The sequence below is a fragment of the Branchiostoma lanceolatum genome, chromosome 13 (genome assembly GCF_035083965.1).
Source record: "Branchiostoma lanceolatum isolate klBraLanc5 chromosome 13, klBraLanc5.hap2, whole genome shotgun sequence".
Taxonomy (NCBI): domain Eukaryota; kingdom Metazoa; phylum Chordata; class Leptocardii; order Amphioxiformes; family Branchiostomatidae; genus Branchiostoma; species Branchiostoma lanceolatum.
In genome coordinates this window covers 4850064-4870048 of record NC_089734.1, presented here as the reverse complement: position 1 = coordinate 4870048, position 19985 = coordinate 4850064, and the positions used below count along the sequence as shown (strand labels likewise).

At 40.6% G+C, this 19985-nt stretch overlaps 1 protein-coding gene across 1 annotated transcript; it reads right to left on the bottom strand.

The window, feature by feature from the left end:
* Positions 1 to 1075: 1075 nt before the first annotated feature.
* Positions 1076 to 16551, bottom strand: LOC136447298 (uncharacterized). The gene is made up of 3 exons (XM_066446047.1): positions 16174 to 16551; positions 5148 to 5216; positions 1076 to 3579 (listed from the first exon to the last, which is right to left on the bottom strand). Exons 1-3 carry the CDS (start codon positions 16387 to 16389, stop codon positions 3535 to 3537), a joined length of 330 nt encoding a protein of 109 aa, XP_066302144.1. The 5' UTR covers positions 16390 to 16551; the 3' UTR covers positions 1076 to 3534.
* Positions 16552 to 19985: the final 3434 nt, after the last annotated feature.

The following is a 19985-nucleotide window of genomic DNA, read 5'->3' as shown; positions in this document are numbered from 1 at the left end:
AATTCTGCAGAATACCATCTAATTTCCACAAAGGCGAAACATATTTTTTACGATCTTGTACATGTGTAAGTGTATCCTTTCTTGCATGGTTAATACTTTTTCTGCTGGGGTGCATCATAATAAACCTACCTGTGCCTTTGTTGAAAGCAATTTATTGCATGGAAAGTGGATTGGTCTCCTATAGCAACTTGTACACAAAACACAACCAGCGATCAGTGTTAAGTACAACAAAGGGATGGGCCAGAAACAATGTTTTGTGGCTGTGTGTTTTGTGATTGTGAAAATGCCACAGTGGCTGTAATTTCCTTCTAATTCTGAAGTCTTCTTCTGTTCTGCTTTTGATCCCAGTCAATTTGGATGTGTTTTATTTCTTATCAAATTGGTTGAATTCTTTTTCAGTATCAAGCAACCCATACATGTATATTGTGGTCCGTCCCTAACATACTGCAATTTCGGGGAAAATTGCTTTATCCTTGAAACGCATGAATAATCAACAACGTGACAGCTGTTGAACGCTGTGTTTGAGGGACAACAATATCGGTTGTTAAGGCCACACCGATTTTGATTCCACGCGTCTGTAAACGCCCTGTGTTTTGAATCCACAATTTTGCGGTGGGGATGTGTGTGTACATTACATGCATTTGATATTTTTGAATGACAATTTCCAACTTATTGAATCAAAACACCACCCTTTTGGTCTCTGTAATACCTCTTATGACTTACTAGTACTCTCCTTGTTTTCTTTAGGCCACACCTACAAGTACATGTACATGTATATGATGAATGTAGGATTCATGTACTAAGATTCATGGTTGACTGGTTGTTGTTTTTAGTCTTTGTTTAATCATGAGAAATTCAAATTGGCCTGCTGGCTGCTTTTTCATAAGGGAAGAGGTAAGGGACAGACAATGTAGATTACAAAGATACGGATTACATGATTAAAGCCCTGATAATGGTGTTCGTTGTACTTTTAGGTGTGGCCTAAAAACAGAAATAATACAAAGAATGAAACATTGGATATTGGCAAAATCATATCTGGGGATTTCCCTAATTTGTACAAAGGAGTCGTCAGAAGTGAGTTTTTGTGAAATAGTTTTATTCAAACTTAGTAGATTTGGTCATTCCAAGCAAAGAGGTAACAAGTTATATCTCCTACATAAAAGAAGCTCTGCACTTAGATATGTCAGCTTTTGCAGAACAGTTGAGAAAATATTGTACATAATTAGTTCAGGTGTACATGGAAATCGTAGTCTCTGGTATTGTTACATGTTAACCTTTCACAATGCCAAATTCTTACATGTATCGTATAGATGTTACATTTGAGAGAAAGTCTCCCCCAAACACACTTGCACAATGACATGTAATTTCTGATTTGTAGGTGAATCATAAACTTCAAATTTCACTAAATGACTGGATCCTTTATGACCTATATATTTTTGTAGCTGCTTCATATGTAAGTGCAGAGCATATCTAAGGCACATGATACACACAAACACCACAAGAGGAAAGAAAACCTTATAATCATAGGCATTATCAAATCTTTTCCACTGACCTACACAAGAGATAGGATGATTAATTCAAGAAGATTATCATACAAACAGAGTTTAATACAAAAATTGAGTGGAAACAAAGTTTATTTTGACAACGACGAGGAACAAACAAAGGGATAATTACATATCTATTGTAACTTCTCTCATCTTTGACATGTTAAACTACTAATACAACTCTTAGGGTAAGGCACAAGGACCGTGACAAATTGTAACTAGGTACTCTGCAAAGAAAAAGACAACCAACTGTCCTTCCTGTCACATTAACCGATCTATACATGGATGTATCTGGTTGTGACCAAACAATGGTTACAGCATACTGATATTAACCATCTTTCCAAGATTTTTATCTTATTCAGCGCAAGATTTACCGAAGAAACGATTTATGGAGGCCTAGCTGCAAACTCAAGAAAAGCGGAGGTCATCAGTTTTGGTACGGTTGCATCAAATTTGGGCTACTTGGATTCTGATAAGCTGTTGTTTTAAAAGGATAACATGTTTTGGATGGCCTTTTCAAAACAAAGTTTTTTGAATCCAAGTACGTTTGGTGGCATCTTGTGCAAAGAAAATAATTCAAGCTTCCTGAAAAATACAGCAACTAGATTTTGACTTGAAAAACTATATCTTTAGGTAGCATGAAACAGGAATTGAAGATTGCATTATTCAATCAGTAGGAGATATTATTTGTAAGATTCACAATCAAAAACATTTTGTGGCTCCACAACTAATATTCAGCATGGAAAAATAGTTCAATTTGCCTTTTCTGTGTGTTTGAATATCAAAGCAAGAACTGTCTTTGCAAGCATGTTCGTTAATTTGACTTTGAAATTTTGAACACGGGAAAGTATCTTTTCTCCTCTTTATGTCCTATCAGTTGATATTCCAGCACTCATATTTCTTATAAATCTTACAAAATCTATCTCTATACCTTGAAAAACAAATTTGGAAACATTCATTTGCATAGCAAGATTGCTCAACATTGTCAGGGCACATCAGTTAAAGGATTATTTCATTAATAAATCGTTAACACTAATTTCTAAAAACAATCAGGGAAATTCTTGAAAGCATTGTTCAAATCAGGCAATTGATAACCCATAAAATAATAGATATATTGAACATTGTTTTTTCTCCAGTGTTCTAAGCAATGCCTCAAGTTATGTCCACTTTTTCCTTGAAGGAAAAAGAGGTGTCCATCACAGGATAACACAGTGCCAGTAATTTGCATTGTTTGGCTCAGTGAATATCCCTCAACCAAGTTACAATACATCAGCTCCCTTTTTTTGTGGCTGTGATTTTAGGCAGATTCTTTTACAGTTACTACAACAAACCCATACCGTATTCTGGAGTAAAAATTCTACAACGTAGAATTGATCTATTTCAATCTCCAAGAAAGATGGAATAGCCAATGTCATGTCAGTCATGAGCAACAAAATGCTGTCAAGACGGACACTGGCTAGAACCCTGTGACAGTGACCATATCTTGAGAGACTACTTTAACCTTCTCCCTGCTGCCTAACCCTGTAACCAATACGAATTTGGTGACAAAGGGCCACTTCAGCAGGAAGAAGGTTGATAAAAACTCTAGAGACCACAATGCGTTCAATATATCTAGTACTTATGCATGTTTGTTCTCATGTTGCAGTGGTCAAATATACACACAGGATTCTGGAGACTGAGAACAGCATAATTTGTTAACATCTACTAACATAAGTCCACCAGGGTACACAATTCCGCCACCCTGAAAAGATACGTCCAAACAGATCTCCAACCCAACGTCCCCCAGTATGATGCACTCCTGTATGTCTAAACGTTTACTGTGCATACCTGGGGAGTGCTGCACTAGAGATCTCTCAAACCCACTGTTTTCCAGAAGTGGCAGATTCATGTAACCTGGCAGATTAATGTTAGTGGAGGTTATACAGTTTCCTGGCGGTTGGTAGCAGGGAATGTCGTCTCCAGAAGTCTCGTTGGCTGCAGCTGTCGACAGTTATTCGCGGACCATGGACCCACCTGCTGGCACATCCTCCAGTTCCTGTAATGTAAGAATGATGGATTAAATACTGTAAAAGGGGAAATGTTTGCGGTGGTTTTGTGTTAGCACTTTTCATGATGGCCTCTTCAACCCAACCTAAAACAACTGCGAAAAGTTTTGTTCTGTCTTGATGTAAGAATGACAAATTAGATACTGTTCATTGATTTTTTAAAGTTTGTTTGTTCATACTCATGTAGAGTCTAGTAGCAGCAAGTTTCCTTTCTGTTTCTGTAGCAGGGTATATTTTTACAGGGAGGGGTTGCTAGCCTGAATCCCCTTTAATGTGCTTGAGGCACATCCTCAAACACAGGACCCCCAATTAATGCCCCTTCTGAAAGATGGGTGCAGCCCCAACTGAGATGCCCTTCCCAGGATTGAACCAGGGTCTCCCAGTTAGCTAACTATTTGGAACCAGGAGCTCAACTGTGCTACAGTACATTCAGAACACCCCCAGTATACTAGTGTATTTTTACCAGCTTGCAAGATTCTATGAAGCTCACTTAATATACAATGAGTATTGTCAAAAACTATGAAGGCGCCCCACAGACTTTAGGGCTAAATCCAACATGGTGTAGCATACATTATTAATAACCTTGTCAGGTTAGTGGCCTGGCTGACTCATAACCTTAATGTTGCCACAACAAACAATGGGGACTTTGTGCCGGCCAAATTGCACATCATTTCTATTATTCATGCTGTATAATGTGTCTTCTAGACACATTCGTCAAATAATTACGTGTAGTGAACTACATTTTGTATTAGGCTGGTAGCTATCCCTATTTATTCTGTTTATGGTACACACATCTACCATACTGGATAGGGCAATGGGTACTGGATAGTGCAATAGGCACTGGATTATAGGGGTATGGGTACTTAGAAATACCATACTTTATATGGCTGACACAGAGAGGAAATATGGATGGATGCCAGCCTAGTTGATTATATGCAGAGAGCCCTGGAGTCGATAATATGATTCTTAATATATTTTTGCTTTATGTGCTACAGAACCAGTGATGACTCCTAACTCTTTACATTACTTTAGGAAGCAAATATTATTGACCACCTGTTGAAAATAGAAATGTAACTTTCACTTTGGGGAACAGGCCATATGATTTCATGCTCTACGTATACAAACGTGCACGTACCTGGATGTCATCCATTAAGTTAATGTGTAACATTGGGCTCATTTATAATTTATTGAGTACAGTTGAAGTTTTGCATTGAGATATTAACAACTTACTCTTGTACTTCATTTATTTATGAAGCCATTGTTGCAGAAAGGACACGGTTTGATGCTACTTATCTCTTGTTAGCCTCTAACAGACTCCGCGGATTGCTGGAAAAATAATAGAAACTGGCCAAATAGAGTGAATAATATGCTACGGGAATCTGTTACGGAGATAGGGATATAGGCAACCCATGGGACGCCTATTGTCCTTCTCTCCGTAGCTGACTTCATTAGCATACTATTCACTCTATTTGGCCAGTTTTTACTATTTTTCTGCGATCCGAGGAGCCTGGTAGAGGCTAATCTCTTGTGACAAACACTAGAAGACGTCGTTGCTTACCTGAGCGACTTGAATGAGGGAGCACAGCGGACAGAACCAGGACATCAGACAGTCCATCATAAAACTGCCCTGAAATCACAAAATGAACGAGGTTAACACACATTCAACAAGAGTCTGAGGACCCAAAATCTCCATGAAATTTGTTTTTTATTTTATTTATGTTGTGTTAGGTTTGTGTATGTTATTTGTTGTTGGGTTGTTATGTTATGTTTTATCTGCTTCAGGGTGGTTGTGTTTATATTTGTTTTATGTTGTCTGTTACGCCTCAGTGCATTGGTTTCTCCTTCTCTTTTGGCTCTCATGTGTATCTCTGACACCTGGAGACATCCCGACCTTGCCTACGAAGTTGTGTAAATTATAAACTATCAGGGACAGCGGTTGATAGAACACAACTTTACAGGTGAATAAAAGACAGGGGTACAATAGATAAGCAGGAAAGGTTACGGGTGACCAGATCATGTCAAAGTGCTACGTAGTTACCTATAAACTGGTAGCATTGTACGTTAAATATATTGTGGTCCACAGTACCATTGCCAAACCATTGAGAAAATAAAGCCAGACCACAACTGGTACATGGTATGAGCAAGAAACAGCCTGTTAACAGGTCAAAGTGAATTTACACATAATCAAATGTGTGATGTGTCCTGGTTACTTCACATACCTTATGCTTTGGATCCCCATCATATATCCTTTGATCCACAGAAACTGATCTTGACCTCTTCTTTGCTATTTTCCCATATTATTCAACTGGGGTCCTCAAACATACAGACAGACTGGAATGAGTTGCCTTACATTAAAACCATGTAAAACTGTTCCTTTCACTACCTGCTGTCAAGCTTCTAGTCTGGTCAAATCAGTCCCTACAGACTGTTAAGCGCCAACAGCTGTTAACAACCAACAGTTGCTAAATTGATTGATGGGCTTGGCAAGCTAAAGCCAACAGCTGTTGACCATTGACCCACTTACGCGGATATAGGATACCCGATATAGGATAGGCCAACACAGCAAATATAGATTTCCCCATTACTTAGGCAAATTAAGTCCAATTTGCATAATTTGCACTTCATTGTATACAACCCTCTCTAAGCTACCTGCCAAGTAAATAACATGAAAATCTGTCGCTCCTTTCTTCAGTTATTCTCCTTTGAAAATATTTACAAACACGCCATTGCAGTTCCAGTGACACATACCAGGGGGCCCAAAATCGACCTTGACCTTTCTCCTCCCAGCACCTACCCACATACCAAATATCATTTCAATCCATCCACACGTTCTTCAGTTATGCTGATTTTAAGCTTCCGGTGACACATACATACAAACACGGTGACACAAACATACACACACGCGCACACACACACAAACACAATAACTTCGCATGATTTGAACTTCAGTGTGTACATCTCCATCCAACCTACCAACGTACCAAATAACATGAAAATCTGTTGTTCCTCTCTTCAGTTAAACCCCTTTAGAACATTTTTACAAATAGGCCATTGCAGTTCCAGGGACACAAACCAGGGGGCCCAAAATCGACCTTGACCATTCTCCTCCCAGCGCATACCCACATACCAAATATCACTACAATCCATCTACACGTTCTACAGTTATGCTGACTTTAAGCATACGACGACACCCATGCAAACGATTTACCTCCTTACTTATGCAAATTCGGTCTCATCTGCATAGTTTGCACTTAAGTGTGTACAACTTGGTCTGACCTACCTGTGTACCAAAGAACATGACGATCTGTCCATCCACTCTTCAGTTCTTCTACATTTAAGATTTTATCAAATACGCCATTGCAGTTCCAGTCACACATGCTAGGAGGCCCAAAATCGACCTTGACCTTCCTCCACCTAACACCCACCCACATACCAAAAATCATTTCAATCCATGTACAGGTTTTACAGTTATGGTGACTTTAAGCGACCGGTGACACAAACATACACACAAACACCAAACGCAAGCAAAACAGTACTCCATGAAAAAGCCTTTTTTCATGGAGATAAAAACACATTTATTCCAGTACTTTATTTTACTTTTCGATGTAAGACTTTGTTTGTTGTGTGCCCAAAGGTGTAACGTTCAACCTTCGAGTTGCTAGAACACCAGATCCTGTCACCTCATACCTGCAGCGCACTTTTAAACATGTCTATCCCCCAGTTTTGATTCCAAACACGGAGTAGCTGCATATTACACACATACCAATTCAGTCTCCTACAAGTGCAAAGTCAAGTGTGACAGTCGACTCATGCAAAGACTCAGGTGAAAACAAAGCACATTTGCACCATTTTTGACCTTCCCATGTTTATTCAGTATTTAAATTAGCTGACAGTACTTAATTGCTGGCCACCTACAACTCTTTTGGTCTTAAAGAGCCATATATACGTATGGTACCTGTCTTGTAGAAATTGTAAACTGTAGATACATGTAATGTGTAAATGTACCAGAGACATTCAGGAGAGGACAGGACAGGACAAAAGTCTTTCTTCTAAATAGTCATACTCATAGTCCTTTTAATGATAAAGAAATTGTTCATGCAGTACATATGGAAAAAAATAGGAGAAATTTATGGGAATCTTTTAGATATCAAACAAAAATATTTGGCTGTTGTCAAGGGTGTGTCTACTTTACATAAGCCATACAGCTAATGTCATGGACATATTGCAATTGGGGAAAAGTTGTTCATGTACATCAGATTATATGCAAGTTTAGGAAAACCTGAGATTATATAATGGTACATTAATGAGCAAAAGTCTTGCACTGTCTATATGGATGTCTGAAATCTTAAAGAAAAAAGTGGCCAGTTGGTGTTCAGATAAGATATGACTACATACACCCTTCTATAGTTTGTGAAATTGCCCTTAAATAATTGTCAAAATGGCCGATCCTTCATGGGAGGACACAGAGACTATTGTATGACCTGACATGTTAATGGCGTTTGATAAATAATAAATCAGACAGTTTCCAGACCAGTTTTACCACAATTGGGATTTCCAAAAAGATTCGAAAATGTTGCATGACACAATTCTGTAATAGAAGTAGTTGCCTGGTGTTTCCCCCAAGTAGTACATTGTCTGTAGAGTTAGTTACGTGAAATGCAGTGGTTGAATGTGTATAATGTGGTGAAAGTTGGTTTTGGCCGGGCCGATTCAGCTTAAACGTTACTTTGTTGCTTCAAAAACTGCTCACTTTTATGCCTATACCCTTTTCCAACTCTCTGTTTTGAAAGATTATTGAAGTCTTTGTTGTCATTTTAACACAAATCAAGTGTCTTCTTGATCTAGTTTCCCCCCCCCCTCCCAACCCTGTCAGACAATAGAACATGACTTATCGAGCAAGGTCAAACTCCTGACCTTCACCATGGCAACAGGAAGATCTTCAGTCGTCATTGAGACAGCCCTTGGGCAACAGATTCAAAAATAGGCACTAATTGAGTTGTCGCCAAAGAAGAGGAACAACACATTAGGTTCTTTAGAATTTCTGCCCTTTTTGGACAGCAAGGTCAAATCTGTGTGTGTGTAACTTAATCTAAATTCTCAACATTTGCTATTCTGAAAAAGGTGAAAGCTCATCCAAGTTCTGATGCAGATCTTTCCTGAGCTACCAAGAGCACAATTACGGTGTCACAGGGATTTCGCACCCCCCTAATTTTGAACCCCCCGGTGCGAAATCACTAGGGATCTCGCACCCCCCGGTGCGAAATCCCTAGCGATCTTGCACCCCCCAGCTAGGGATCTCGCACCCCCTCCTCGAACCCCCCTAGGGATTTTGAACCCCCCAAATATTTCGAAAGGTGCTCTGTCTGTGCAGCAATTATATTCAAAACTGCATTTTGATATAATAAAGCCATAGTTTAACGTGGTAATCGAGAGTATTACAAGTTGCTGTGTCTGACAGAACAAACATCTAAGACTCCGGCCGGGAACCCATGCTGGACTAATGTAACGCTACTAGTATTTCAGCACAGCGCGATGATGGTGACTCTCTGTGCACGATGATTCGTTGTAATATTCTTCCTTTGTGCCATGAGGAATGTACGATTAGTTCATAGTTTTACTTCAATGTTCATAATTGATTTTTTAAATTATTTTAGAGACTTGAATAACATTTTATCATACAAAATTATATCACATATTGAATGGATGACGGATTTAAATAGGGTTAGAAAAAAATTATCGAAGCCTTAATCGAAATCTTGTGACATTTCTGAGTAAGAATTGTTAGTTACTTAATGTTAAAAACTATGGGATAAAAATGTCGCCACCAGGATTTGAACACAAGAACCATGACTCCCAGATAGTCATTGCACAACCCACTTCGTTACCACTTCAGTCAACAGAGCATTTGAAATGTCAGTTATAGTTACCAATCAATTTGTTAAAAAGATAGCCACTGGGAATTATGAATGCCGTAACAGAACACATACTACACCCTGGGGGTGCGAGATCACTAGAGGGGTGCGAAATCGCTAGGGATTTCGCACCGGGGGGTGCAAATTCACTAGTGATTTCGAACCGGGGGGTTCAAATTCACGGGGGGTGCGAGATCCCTGTGACACCGGCACTTATCAAGGAAATTAAAGAAAAATTATGGCTGTTTTTGCCTGTCAACACAAGGTGTGACTAGATGGTTGCTTCAGGGCACCTCTTTGTTCAGATAACAACAGATTGTAAATATTCCGGGCTTCCATGTTGTTATTTCAATTTTCAGTGACTTAGAGAAGGTTTTGAATTGTGATTTTGATTCTGTAATGGCCGTTTCTATATGATAATATTCTTCTTCATTTTCATACTGTAACAGCATCAACTTAACAAACACCATTATGATAGTGCTTAAGGTATTTTCCCATGGGCTTAGCACTGTTTATTGTTGATAACTCAACAATGAAAACAACTTTCAATGGAGCTTTTATGGGATTATCTGTAGTTAATCTTCATCTCACCTAAAGGAATTTAGAGTGATGAGTCAAGAAGTGGATTTGAGAAAAACGTGGTATAGAATCAGTTTTTAGAAAACGACAATTTCAAAATTGAAAGTTATAGTAAAAATTGCCCAAGAAGACCACTCAGGGGACAGATAAAATCTGGTCCACGTGGACAGGTGGTTACTATAGACAGGATTCTTAATGCTTGTGTCAATGGAAAACTTTATCTCTAAGGACCATCAAAAATGGTCACATTTGCTAGGTGGTTATTTATGTAGAGGTGGTCACTAGTACAGGTTACTGTAAGCCCCATAACAACTTTTTGCAGGGGACTTTACACTCAAATAAAAAGCATTCTTTGGCAAAATTTTGACCATTTTCTACTATTTTCTGATCTCACGGAAAGGTCTGTTGGAGACTGATAGCAAAACACCCTTCCAAGAGTCTGTTTTGGAGGCTATGTTTGGTAGCCTATGGATATGAAGCTTTGCATTAGGGTGTGCAGGAATTTCCTCTGACCGGAGAAGGAATCAACTCAACAGGGCAGACTTGTTCTGCCGCATATTTGGGTGTGGTCAGTGTTTAGACAAAACAGAACGGTTGATCTCGGTGCATTTGCAGATTCGCAGGTAGTGAAAGCCAACACAAAGGCAGAAAGATGTTAGACTTATAAGATTAAGATTTTGTTCTATAATCAGGTGCCATTTATGTGTGTGGGAAGATTTTTCTCTTAAAACGTAAATTTTTTGTCAGAAAATAAGATAATACTTATGCTTTGTAAGACACACCTGCATTACTTAAGGATATTTGAGCTAAATCCATACTAATACAGTCAACCCTGTATAAGGACCATCTGGCCATCGTGAGTCGTGACCACTTTTTGGTTGTCCCTTTGATAATTTTTCCATTGACACAACCAAAGTACATGTATTAAGAATCCTGTCTGTAGTGACCAGCTGTTCAGAAAGACATTTTATCGGTCCACTGAGTGGTCTGGGGAGGCCATTTTCGACTGTTATAGTCAGTATTTCACAACAATTTGAAGGTGACTTAATTGTTGATCGATTCGTTTAACTTCCTTCTGTGTTCCTTAGTCTTTAATATTTTGATATATGAAACATGAATTTCTGTTTAGCTTTGCAAGGGACACTAAATATCAAAAAGAAAAACATCTCCAATCGAAGGTACACAAATCCTGTCAATTCGTCTTTCAATGCCAAGTCCAACTGTGTGTTCATTAGCAGACTCTTTAGAGGAAAACACGCTTCCGTTGACTCTGTAATGGTTGGGTTACAACCCACATGACAACAGTCTCCAAAACAGTGTCATGTTCTCCCAGGGACCATTACACACTGTCAATAGAACAATGTGGCACAGGTGACAAATAATTTTCTGCTACAAAATGTTGTTACCGCTTTTTTTCTTTCCAAGAACAAGTTGTGCAATTTCATTTCTTCTGTTGCTCTGCTTTATACTTTCAATTGTCTTCTGTATATCATGATTTTTTTGTTAGATACACAATAATTTGAAAATGTAACGTATATTATCAAAAACCGTCTCGGTGACTTAAAATGGAATCTATCGAGACATTTTCATAATTCTCTATAAAAGTTGTTTTCCCAATACGGTGCTACGATGATATACATGTATTTAGTTGAAGTGATCTTTACGATTTTATTAAAAAAAAATATATAATGAAATAAAAGCATATTCTGCAGTCCAGGGAAAATGCAAATTTAAACAACTGTTGCGTTCAGATTAGCAATAACATTTCCTTTAGCCAATGCGGGGTATAATTTAATAAAAGGAACTTTTCCTGTCACATTCTATTCTTTTCTGCACGTATTCCTGCAGAAAAACGTCCCAGATTGTGTACACTACACGTTCTATACCGTACCAAACCAAAGCGTGACATTTGCCTTATAAACATCATGGACAATACGGGTTGCCACACCGTGCAGTATTGACATGACGACGGTACACAGCAGTGTCGCGGTTGGGGGCCACGGCAAGACGGGACCTGCACGGTGGAGCTAGAGTTGCTCTGTCGTGAAGAAACACACCTCACATGCGTCTATGGTTCCCTTTGTCGGGACAGGTGTATCGTGTTTCCCTTTCTTTGGTGGGGACTAACCCTGTGCTAATCACTAGATCAGCTGGTAACGAAATGTAATCCGAGGTTAGGTTTGCGTACATTCGTTTTGCTTGGTAAAAGAATAGAAGAAATTGGCCGAAAGTACGGAAAGAAGCCGGTAGGGGGACCCAAAAAAACGGCTTTCAAGTAGAGGTAGCCAACAAGTTGACACGTATCAAAAATGACTAAAATCCGTTTGCCAGTTATTTTAGCTGAAGCAAAACCTCCTTAAAAATGTTATATTTTGTCAGAATTCGAAGATGCTGCCATTGTCCGAAAACGCTCAAATCGACCAGCTACGAAATAATTCCCCTATCTTTGCCAATTTGTACCCAATATTTTGCATCGAAACTATAGTTTGGTAAGGACCAGTTTAAAGCCGTGCCATTGCCCTATCCATCAGATTTCTACATTTTGCTTCAACCCGTAAACTGGACTAGTGGAGGCTGCCCTACGGCTGTAAACTATGGGGCAATTGTAGCCGCAAAATACGGTAGATGGCAATGATGACGAATTACATGTACTTATGATGAAATATGATACTTGTTGTCGGCTTCTTTGTTTAATTACAACCTTCTTGTAGCGTCAATCTCCAAGCATATATTACTTGGATTACAGATTACAGCGGTTTTGCCCTAGCCAGGGGAATTCGTCGACATGTAGTTTCGCAGGTGTGCCGGTTTACTGGCGACTTGAAACAGCCCGCTCTTAGCGTCGCCCCTCCCACACATGTATACAGACTATTTGATGTAAAAACAGACCTATCCTTCTTTCTAAACAGGGCCATAAGGGGAGCATTTTCTTGGGAAAGTTTGTCCCGATGGTTCCTCGAAAATTAACCCCGACGCTTTACTCTAGAAACCGAACAATTCGAAGACAACGTCGACTAATACGACTACAAAATTTTGAAAGGACTCTTTTCCAGATACCTTGATTATCAGCCTGACTAACAAGAAGCTTCTAGCAGCCATTCTCGGGTCCCCAGAAGAGGCCCAATTAGTCTCCTACGGCGATAGCTTACGTAACACATGCTACCTTAATTGTAGTGGTATTCTCGTTTGTAATTTGAGAATCTACAGCGTTTGGGCAGTTCCTGTTTTTTTTCAATGACAACGTTTTTCATTGCCATCATTTTACGCCGTCGTTTCAACAGAACACAGCAATTAGAATACAGCAAAAAGCAGCAAAACGCAAAGTTCTGTTTAGAATGCTACAAGACGATGGTGGTTATTTTCCCCCCAGAGAAATTATTCCTCCAGCTCTTTCAAGAACAACACAGGAGCTCCTACGTATACAGGCAGGCCCACCTAACAATTTTCCACGAATACCACCGTGTAAAGTGGATTTTGTGCCAATTTGCCCTCTCACAATCCACCGGCCTCACTGGTTTCTAAAACCCTGAAATTCTAGGATTACGTCTGCGCTTTGTAATTTTGTAAACCACTCTTTCCTCTTTCAGAGTAGTGAAGATCTTTTGTTATCAAGCATTGTTGCCCGAATCCTGCTGATTTTGTGTGTGTGTTTACATTTTGTATCATACGTGGTAATTAAAGTTTAGGGCGCGGCCACATTCGTCCTAAGTCGTTCGTACGATTTTATGTGGTAGAATTTTCAAGCAGACTGTGACAGAACCAACCTAGTCTCTACGTAGCTACCAGACTGACCGCGCCGGCTATAGGGAGAATATTTGCTAGGGGAGTTTGGCCTAGGATGGCACATTGGGCCCTCTCACCGTAGCCGACTCCCTTAGCATGCTATTCACTCTATTTGGCCAATTTCTACTATTTTCCCGGCCATCCACGGGGCCTGATAGAGGCTAGAACTGAACACCGACAACGATCTTTTTTCAGTAACAAAACAGCTGAATTTTATACGGCACATGTACCACTATCCCAAGAATGGCCTCAGTTTGCGATCGTACTACGATTTTACGACGTATGTGACAAGGTCCTAAGTCGACCAGAGACGTTAAATTTATATGTCGTTCTTTTGGGACTTGGTAGGCAAATATTTGCCAGCTTTACCCGTATCTTTACTACAGCTATTCACCTTTCCTGTTAAGTACTCTGTTGTTTGATTAGCACTCAATCGTTTGAGCATGACTGCACAGTGGTGTTTTCTAATTAACAAGGGCTTGGTCGCGACGGTAAACAAAGATACGAATTTCAAAGTGGTGCAACATGCAGAAGTAAATAAATGCGTTCTACGTGTGTCGGAATCGGAAAAAACTACGGATAATTTTGGGGCATTATTGCTCATATTCCAACAGGTCTAGGGAGGCAAAATCGCTTGTCTTTCTTTTACTGAATATTCCAGCTTGTTGTCCCTTTTTCCTGTGCTTAACACGCAGAAGTAACGAATGGAAATACGCCCGCTCCCTCAAAAAGGCAATAAAGGATCGTTAGAATTTTTGATTGCCTGCGTTCGCTTTGTCTATGTTCAGTTTTTGCATCACTTTAAAATCTATAATATCCAAGCCGACGTATGATGTTACGTTTCATTTGGCCTCTTGCTTCGTTTCCGTTGCTATCAATAGCATTTTAGTAGGATAATCGTGTAAAGAAAATTGAAGAAAAAGATATCATGGAAGAGAAACGTTAACATGTGTGCCCACAACATCTGCTTGGAGGCACCACTCCCTTTTCGCCGCCCACACCTGACAGTATGCAAATATTAACATACTTATCGCCCACCACTTGACCCAACCAAAATTTCCGACACTTCCTGATGAAAAAAAAGAACGTTTCAAGTCTCCAACTCGCCACAAGAAACTGAACTTAAGTCTGGAAACTTTCCTTAACTCATCCCTGTGACATCACGACAACTACGAAAAGATCTAAGACTACTTGAAGACACGGGACGCGAGTTCTAAAGAATCAGTCTTCCGTGCAATATCTGCCGTGGGAATGCCTTGAGGGCTGACATCGAATTCGAAGTCCCTCCGGAAAAGGAGACTCGTATGCCGGACTCAGCAGAGAAAATAAAAAGATACTGGATTTTCTTCCTGCAAAGAAGCCCATTTTTGGTTCTTTAAATGAAAGAGGAACATCCGCTAGATAATTACAGTTTGCATGATATAGCTCTGCAGTTTGGATTATGCGTATAATTAAGTAGAAGCCACTTCCTCCACAGACAACTCAATTTTCGAAAAAGCAAACACAGTTATCAGACGGACATCCTAGCCAATGAAGCAGACGTTTTCACCCTTGAGTGAGCCTTGAATATTCAGGAGGCTGTTTGCAGGTTGTTTGTTGTTCGTTTTCTCTTCTTTAACACGCGGAGAATGAAGTTGCTTTCTCATTGTAGGATCTTCTAGCAAACCGAGTAGAAATTTCTAGCAAACTGAGTAGAAATTAGAAAGTTAGAAATTCTCCAAGCAAAAGCATTGTGTTCACTCTTTTTACACGTCTGTTCAAGAGACCGCATAAAAGAGCGAAAACAATACATTTGCTTGACGATTACTAATACTATAGTTGTATCGGTCTAAGAATGGGATATGAGATGTGGTGGTATTGAAAAGAGCGACCTCGCATCTTTCACGTGTTTGTGGCATAATATTTAGTTACCTTCGCGTTTCTGTTTTTACTTTGTAGAGCACGTTAAACGGTGCAACAAAAAAGCTTATCGCTGAATATCTGACATGCAAAACCTGTTTCTTAAGTTCTCAAAAGCCAGACAACCACTGTTGGTTTTTTGCGACAGCTACGTTGGAGATGTTTTTCCTTGCAGAACTTGCGTTTCTCAAACTATGAGGAAACGAAACGGCCTTCTTCCTGAAGCAAAAGGTCACCCTGACATATGCTGCCCCAAACTTCATGGGAAGAAAACCTGTTGGATCTGTTTTGGGTGCGCATAAAAGAATTCAAAATGGCTCGGACAAATCAATAATGACGTGGGCGTTACCGAACAGTTCTATTTCGTTCCCTTTTCTGACACTAAAACATTGAGAATTGTTTCCCTCTTACCTCTATCCCCTTCATCTCTCTTGTCGCACCCCTAGTTTTGGCCATGAAGTAGATCCCGATGCATCCCAGCATGGAGACGATCGCGCAGGGGACGCAGCCGCCGACCCCCGCCTTCTCGGCGTTCTGCCCGGCCGTCACACACGGCACGAAGTAGGTGATGATGCAAATCCCGAAGTTGTTGAAGCAACCGAAGAGACCATTCTTCCATTCACCCATCTTGAGGTTCTTAGATTCTCAGAGTCGCGACCTGGACGATAAAGGAAGTAAAGTTGGGGGTAAGACGCTGTGTTGTCTTGTCTCAGGTGTTCCGGGGTGGATGCCACACAACCTAACTTCTAGGTATAACCGACTCAGGTAACAAAGACCCCCTACCCGTGGGCCTACCTGCCTGGTGAACACGGTGCCCCGGATGTGCTGAAGACCCAGTCAGCCATGAACGTTGGTTGCCACGGGCAGCGCGCCCGTCCTTGACAACCGAGGCGCCATGAGGGCTAACCTGGTCTAATCTTCAAGCAGATGCGTGGATGTGATCTTGTCTTTGTACGTCTTTTCAAAGAGATTAGATAAAGTCCATTTGGTCTTTTGCAGTGTTTTATGCGCCTGTCCACTTGCAGTGTTCAAGAGAAGGCCGGTAGGAAAAGAACGCTCAACTTCAGCCAAACATCTGGTTGAAGAATATGCTAAATACACATCTATTAGATTTTCATGGTCTTCACGTATTACTCGGAGGACATGCTGTTTTACGTTGTTCATTCTTTCAAATACGTTTTTTTCTCGATTTCGCGCCCTTCCTTATGAATTCACACAATGACATCTTAGAATATCCAAGGATGTTAAAGGGAAACTCATTGGAACATCCAATCAGCAACTTGTACAATACAACTATTTCACAACACGGTCAAGTACCTGTAATATTTTTCCCCGCCCTTTTTAGACTCGTTCGGCCTTTCAGATTTGCGATTCAGTCTATTGGAACAGAGACTATAAACACAGGGGCAGGCCGTTACCTCTTAAGACTGTTGACACGTAGCGGTCCCTGCCTGCTTACGGACACGTAGACTGGGAACTGAAATTATGGGGACCATCACAAGAGGTCCTTAACAGGCGTTATAAACCACTTAAAACATGTAGCCACGTCTTTGGGGCAAAAATAAGTCCATTTGATCGTTTTAGACGGAGTTGAAGTTTGATAGGAGTGGTTTAGACGTGACACTTTGGTTGATGTATGCTAGTCGGTGCGTTACGCAGAAGGACGTTTCTTTTTCAACCATATAAGCACAGGTTTTGTTTAGTAAACTTGTGATAGCTTTCAAAAGACACTGGCTTTGAAACGCTCGCTGACTTTATGTGCTTTGAGTTGGTCTAGCTGCCATCCTACTTAGGTCGCCAGGCTGAAGAAGTTTGTAAACGTGACGCCGGTAGAAACGGGCACAAGCCTAAGTGGAATTGTACCCAAGCTACCTTTGTTCTTTTGTCGTTCTGTGTTTTACTGTCATATTTTTGCGTCGAATTTCAGTGTATTTTTCTATCAATTCTGATATGCCATTGGTAAGTTTTATAGTTCCTAAATCTTTGAGATTACACCTAAAACAAACGAAGTCCAACCCCCTTCCCCGGCCTCCGAAAATGTCGGAACCCCACGCCTGCACTATAATTTTTCATAGGGCTTGTCATAGCCCCGCCCCGTCCTTGTCCCAAGCCACTTACATAGGACAAGTTCTTTAATAATGCATAACGTGCACACTGTACTACAGTATCTACCAATTTCGTTGCATCGGACAATTTACAAATGCCAAATTTGCTCGGAAAGTCCTGGAGAAGCGTTAGTAAATAGACAGTTATGGTCGGCATAGGTAACGGAATTTAGGCTGAAAAAAAACACACACACCTGTCGACGTATAACACTAGAGTTAACTTTAGAATGTTAGCAGAGGTGATCTAAAAGAAATGGTTGATGGTTGCAAGGCAAGTGCATGGTTGATATTGGCGACGAGACCTAAAACCCGTTATTCGATTTACCAACGCGTTGGCCCGAGTACAATACGGTGTCCTTCAACTTGCATGACAAGCTTTTGCAGTGTCTATATGCCAGGTGACGTTCTTTTACCCACATTTCTGTCAAGTTTGATTGACAAGCAAACAGACGACATTTACGTCGCTTTCACATTCGTCGTAGGTCGTAGCAGGCTGTGACAGAACAAACCGACAACAAGGGTCTACGAGTAACTAAGACAATTTTATGGTAAGAGAAGACAGCTGAATTTTGTACGACACATGCAAGACTAATTGATCAAAGAACGCCCTACGTTTTCGATCGTACGATGATTGTACGACGAACGTAACCGTGAGCCCTTACTCGTATGATGCACTGAGAGCAAAAACGTTACCTGAAGTATATAAAAGCTGAACGTGGGCGGACAGGTAAACTCGTGGCGTCTTCCGAGTCGGGGTTTTTGACACACCTGGTTTGAGCTGTGTGCACTCTCTACATTCGTGACGTCACAGGGTCAAATTGCCTGAATTGTTGTCCTGTAATCTACACTGCACGTTTCTGTTTATCTTGTGTCACAACATGGCAACGAGAAGTAAACGTTGGCTTAGTGCTCCTTAAATAAAGACGATTTATTGTGTAAATTGTACGAGATAGTCAGCTCAGAAAATGCCCCAAATAAGTTCAAAATCATACGGTTTCTAAATGCAAGGTTATGCCCCGAGGGACGAGGTAAGGGCGTGACAGCCCTTGAAAAGGACAGCCATGGTTACTCTTTGTTTACATCGGATAGTTTTCTCTAAACAAAGATGAGAAAAGCGCGGTTAAAGAAAGGGGCGTGGCCGAAACACTTCATTTATAATAGCCTGGGTTCTATTACAGACCATGCCAAATCTCTAAGCAGATGTTAAGAGGAAAGATCCTCACGTTTTCTGACAGTGGGTACGTACACGTGTCGAGAAAAAGGTTGTTATGCTAGTCTTCCCTCCCTGTGTCTGTTTGGAGGTCATTGTCAGTTGGCCCTGCCCTTTTCTATACCAGGCCTGAAACCTACAAGACCCCCTAGACTGGAGTCATGTCGCCTGATGATGCACACGGGTCCCGGATGTGACGCAAACTCATGAATCACCCAACCGTGAAAAGTACCTGGGATACTTGTCTGTTAATCATCCAATCACCACTGTCCATCCGGCGGTCCCTTGTGCATAAAATACTCATTAAAGATAATTTGCTGATTGGGCAAAAAAGGGGGCCTAAAAGGGCAGCCTGGTGTCCATCCTTATTTTACAAGCCGTCTTCCCTATCCAGCAGGGAGCTAAAATAGTGCAAAATAGACATTGCTTCTTTTGTGTGTGGCTTTTTCTGCATTTCTACTGTATTTTCCAACGGTGCACCGTGCACGCCTTCTTGAGGAAAAACAACAACAACATAGAAAGGCAGAAATGGCCACCCAAGTGACGGAACAAAAATTTAAACCACGACTGATTCATCTGCTTGGAGATTAGTATAAAATCATCGGATACCAGGTACTGCAGGTAACCGTGGCGGCTCTACCATGTACCAGGGCTTCTTTTGGCTCGCTGTCTTATACCAAGGACATGATATATAATGTCCTTGATTATACATACCTCGTATGTGTAAGCAATTGCATCATATAGGATGTCCTTGGTATAAGACAAGCGAGAAGAAGCCCCTCAAGTGTCGACACGGCCAGATACCAGTCTGTTAATACATGTATTAAAAGATAGCGAAACGATGCCTTGTTCCATTGTACACATCTTCAATGGGACCAGTCGGCACGTAACGTTACGTTACCCACACT

Bases quoted from the DNA above. Each gene is read 5' to 3' on its own strand.
- LOC136447298 (XM_066446047.1), bottom strand. From the start codon at position 16,389: ATGGGTGAATGGAAGAATGGTCTCTTCGGTTGCTTCAACAACTTCGGG. The intron at 5,217-16,173 runs GTAAGAGGGAAA...TTGTGATTTCAG, and splicing joins GAGAGATGAAGGGGATAGAG to GGCAGTTTTATGATGGACTG. The intron at 3,580-5,147 runs GTAAGCAACGAC...CTTACATTACAG, and splicing joins CCCTCATTCAAGTCGCTCAG to GAACTGGAGGATGTGCCAGC.